The 4,851-nt window shown below is 48.0% G+C and overlaps 1 protein-coding gene across 1 annotated transcript in view; it reads left to right on the top strand.

The window, feature by feature from the left end:
* Positions 1-270: 270 nt before the first annotated feature.
* The window catches only part of CUNH19orf84 (chromosome unknown C19orf84 homolog), a 58,353-nt gene continuing 53,772 nt past the window's right edge, over positions 271-4,851 (top strand). The window contains exons 1-6 of the mRNA XM_069088218.1: positions 271-474; positions 1,533-1,674; positions 2,386-2,553; positions 2,932-2,942; positions 3,099-3,216; positions 4,237-4,337. Of these exons, the coding sequence (XP_068944319.1) occupies positions 271-474; positions 1,533-1,674; positions 2,386-2,553; positions 2,932-2,942; positions 3,099-3,216; positions 4,237-4,337 (744 nt within the window). The remainder of the gene's footprint in view (positions 475-1,532; positions 1,675-2,385; positions 2,554-2,931; positions 2,943-3,098; positions 3,217-4,236; positions 4,338-4,851) is intronic.

The raw sequence follows: 4,851 nt of genomic DNA, 5'->3' as shown, positions 1-4,851 counted from the left end.
CAGTCTCTCATACTAGATAGGGGTGGGGGAGCAGGGGCTCTGAGGAGAGGTGAGAATACAGTTCCATTCTCCCATCATTCATTGAGAAGCTCCTGGGTTATAGTCACAAAGAATTCATTTCTGAGCATAAAGAGGAAGCTGAAACCATCCCTCCCTTCCTGGTGCTTCCTTTCTAGTAGATGTGGGAAAGGAGCACCCCTGGTAAAGGCTGGGTCAGGGTAGGGGACAGGGAACCCCAGCCCAAGATCTGTCTTTAATGCAGGATCCTAAATGGAGAAAGAAGACACAGCCCTGCTCTCCAGAGACAGTGATACCTCCTTCCTGGAGGAGTCGCCTGCCTATTCCAGCAGCTCTGAGGAGGAAGATGCACGTAAGGAGGATGGACAGGATCATGGGGATCCCTGGAGAGGCAGCCTGAGGGGCACCAGCATGCCCACAGTCACAGAGCTTTGGCCACAATTTAGGCATGGAAAGGTAGGTGGGGCCACATGCAGGGAGCAGCAGGGGAGGGGAAGGGACAGGGACTGACATCCCCACAGAGGAAGCCAAAGAGGCAGACATGCCAAGATGGAAAGTCTAGAGTTGGGTAAATAGAAGGACCCTGGGTTAGGAAATAGAGACAATGAGGCCCTGAATTGGAGGCAGAGACAGTAACAGAGACTCACGGACATGTAAAGGGGATCAGCTTTCTTGAGAGACTGCAGATGTGGCCACTAAAGGCTTCTGAAGTCCTGGTGAATTTTTTGCAGCAACAGGAGCCAAGGGAACATCTGAACTGCTCATCTGGGGAGGACCACCCTCTTTTTTCTTATCACTTAGAGTAGCAGAAACCCCTAAGGGACTACTCTGCAAGGTCAACCAGAGGCCCAGTCCCCTTGACTTCTGCCTGTCTTTGCCTTCTGACTGAGCTCACCTGACCAAGAGAGATCCCAGCCAGACACCTGAAGGGAATGGCTTAGATAACCCACTTAGGCTCAGTATCTAAGCCCTGAAAGGAAGGTGCATGGGAGATGGCGAGAGCAGATCCCTTTTACCTGAGTCCCACCTGGCCACTCTGATGGGGACGTCCCTTTCCCAACTTTGCATTTTCTGTTCCAGACTCTTCGTTTCCTTAAACTCTTTGAGCCCCAGAAGACACCATCTATGTGGGAGAAGGTCAGAAGGAGGATGCAAAGGAGCAAACAACAAAAGGGACAGTGTCCCTCAGAACCCACCCAGGGGAACCCCCAGATAGTAAAACCACCAGGCCCTGAGGAATGCCTAACAGACGATGAGGTAATGAATGATGGGATGGAGGGGGGAGGGAAATTTCCATTCCAATCACATTTCCCAACTCAAATCCCATGTCTAGCCCCAAAATAGCCCATAATTGTAAGCACCCTCAAGTCTCCCTTCATTCAGGTTACCACCATCATCATCCCCACTCTCACTTCCATTTCTATTCCCACCCTTAGTCCTTTTTCCAAACCATTGCCTCTCCACAATTCCATCCTTATTCCCAAACCTAATTCACACCCTCTGTTTCCCCCTAGACAAAAATGATGGCTCCAGTGGCCCCACAGACTGTCTCTCAATCAGCTGACTGTTCCCAGGACCCTTCCTCAGAGGAGGTGGCCCCATGGCGTTATGGCCCTGCCAAGTTTTGGTATGATATGTTGGACGTCCCTCCCCATGGTAGAGGTTTTGATTATGGATTTCAACTTAAAGAAAAGTCACCAGAGAAGGAGGAGACAACCCAAATAAATAACCCATTGCTGAAGGATGAAAACTTCCTGATGACCACACAGCAATCCTGGGAAGATGACATAATATGGGATAACAGAGAAATCCAAGGGTACTGCCCTGATGCCCAGAAAGTATCTCAGGCAGGGTGGATTCCTTCTGAAAAGACAAGACTGTTCCAAACAGGTCAGAAAATCCTGGAAGAATGAGAAAGTGGTGGAAATGGGGGTGGTGAGGGAGTTGGAATGGGTTTGGGTCATGGCAATGGGGATGGGACCGAGTATAGCGATTGGGATGGAGATGGGAGGAAATGCTGACATCGAGATGGAGCTGAAACTGGAGATGGGAATACAGATGGGGACGGGATAAAGGTGGAAATGAAGGAGATGGAATTAGAGATGTTCATGGGGACAGAGTGGAGATGGAGACAGGGACAGATGGGGACGGAGATGGAAATGTGGCAGGTATGGAGACAGAGATAGAATCTGGGTTATAGATAAAAATGGAGAGGAAACAGGGATGAGAATGTGTTGGAAATAGAGCTGAGAATAGTAATAAGTAGGAGACTGGTGATAGGGCTAGATGATTAGACCCTAGGTCTGGTTGGAGCCAACCCTAATCCAGTTATCCTGACCTTCATCCCACTCTTTGTTTCTTCTGCAGGTGCTCATGACCCTTCTAAGCCTGGCGGGTCGATTTTCATCCCTGAGAATGAAGACCTCATCTATGGCCAATGGGAAGACAACATTATTTGGGATGCCCAAGCCATGCCTAAAGCACTGTGTCCTACAGTCCTAACCATTGATGCAAATGACGAGAACCTCCTGCTGGGTATGAATTGTTTTATGGTTTAGCTCCATTGCCATACCTGCACCAGTAAATGAGAGCAGGAAGGGGAAACTGTGGGAATCCTAAAAGAACCTTGACATACCTCCAAACTGGCTAAGGTGGTTCTGGGTCCTGTGTCCTGGATCCTGGGGAAATGACTGTGGTGGGGAATGAGCCCAGGATGGAAAGGCATTGTGCAGAAGTAGCTTGGAGTTCTCCTTGATGATAGTGGGCTCCCTATTACTCTACTTTTCAAGCAGAGTCTTGATGACCATTTGCCTGGGTTGTATTCATGGGCTATAGGTTGGCCTAGATGTCTCCTGGGGTTCCTTCCAGTTCTGAGTATAAGACTGAAGGATTATATGTTTAGGTATCAGGGAGAGCTTCCTGAGGTCCCAAGATTGGGTCACCTAATTCAAGAGGCAAAATGGCCTAGCGGAAAGTCTAAAGGACACAGGCTGGAATTCTGGCTGTCACCTTGCACAAATCCTGGTCAGCTAGAAATCTATCACCCCTTGACCTCTTCTTTTATCACAGTTGATATCAAGGAGCCTGTGGAAGAAGAGACTCCAACGCCCGAACCATTGACCCGGAAGGAGTCTTCAAAGAAGAGTCAAAACATGCTAAAATGTGGCATCATGGGAGTGGATGAGGATGAGCAGGTGGGTGTATTGGGGCTCTGAGGGTTTCAGGAGGGGCTTACCTCTGAGTGACAGCTGAAGGAGCAAATCTCTGAGCTGGGAGAATCCTGAAGTTAGGTAACTAAATCCATCCCTACCACACAGATGAGGAGTTATTTATTGCTCATCCATTCTTTTTTTGGGAAGAGCTCTCAAGTGACAAAAACCCACCATCTCCTGAGGGAATAGAAATTCTTTTCTTCCATAAAGTCTAAAAATACCTGTCTATGACTAACACACACCAGTCCCAGTTCTACGCTCTGTAGTCAAGCAGTGCAAGACTAATCCCCATTCACAAGCCAGCCCTTCAAAAGTCTTCCCCAGCTGCACATCGGTAGATCCCACCAACTGACTCTCTTAGGACCTGCTTTTCAGAAGTCCCCCCCCATAACAGTTATCCTTCTGGATGCTTCCAGCTTACCAAGGTTGGTCTGACTCTCTCTCTCCCCTCCTCCTCCTTCTCATTATTGTTGTTGCTGCTGTCATTGTCGTTCTTCTTCATTTCTCCCCACCCCCCTCCATCACATACATACACACAAAAACACTTAAGCAACCATTAATGGTTATTCTACTGCAAAGGACAGATGTAGAAGTCATGGATAAAAGGTATAGAGAGAAAAATATAGGATTAATGTCAGTATAAGTGTCCTAACAGTTTGGTACCCCAGAGTGGAATGGGTTGATCGTCACTAGGGGGTCTTTCAGCAGAAGCTAGATGACTTCTTGCTGGGCATTTTGGAAAGGGGATCCTTGCTCAAGGATGTTTGTGACTTGATGGTCTGAGGTCTCCTGCAGCTCTGAGATCTGTGACAAAGGCTTCAGACAGTGCATGTATCCTTAGGGACCCACAGGACCCTCCCTCTCTAAGGAAGGAAGGAAGTATATTTCTGTCTCTCCTCCCCTCCTGTGCCAGGATTGGCCATTGCAACGCTGGAGGGTTCAGATTAATCTCAAGCTCCTTTTTACTTATTCTATCATCATCCCTTCGTCTATCTCCAGACTCCAGTCCAGCTGAAAGCCAAGGACCCTTGGAACCTGTCCAATGATGAATTTTATTTCCCTCAGCAGCATGTCCTCCAGGTTTCCTTCAGAGTCCCTATAATCCAGGTGATATTCCCAGACATTTTTCTCATTTCTCTCCCTATATTGGTCCAAGAACTTTTCCAGGGAAGACCATCAGAGTGTGACCTGTGTCAAGTGCTTTCTCCAGGTGGGAGGCAGAACTGGGAATCCAAGGGTCAATCCTAGATCCCTTGAAGAAAATAAAAGAAAAAGAAGAAAAGGACTTTCTTCCCTCCTCCCCCCACACACAAAGAGGGAGATAGGTAGAGACAGTGGGAAGGAGACTACAGTAGAGAGAAAGGCAAAGATAGAAATAGAGAGGTGAAGGGAGAGGGAAACACACAAAGTCAGAGACAGAGGGATGGAAACAGAGACAAAAGAAAAGATACCGAGAAAGATGGGACTATAGAGGCGGAGGCAAAATGGAAAACAGACTCAGCTAGGCTGACTTGAAGAAAGAGAGAGACAAAGGGACAAAATCAGAGAGTCAGAATCAGAGGTGGGAGAGAGACAGAGAGAGAGAGAGACAGACAGAGAGAGCGAGAGAGAGAGAGAGAGA

The sequence above is a fragment of the Petaurus breviceps genome, unplaced genomic scaffold, assembly GCF_028583685.1.
Source record: "Petaurus breviceps papuanus isolate PSGF00001 unplaced genomic scaffold, PetGlider_PUasm1.0 185, whole genome shotgun sequence".
In the NCBI taxonomy this organism is placed as follows: Eukaryota; Metazoa; Chordata; class Mammalia; order Diprotodontia; family Petauridae; genus Petaurus; species Petaurus breviceps.
The sequence above is the reverse complement of the archived record's forward strand: the minus strand, read 5'-3'. Positions and strand labels throughout refer to the sequence as shown.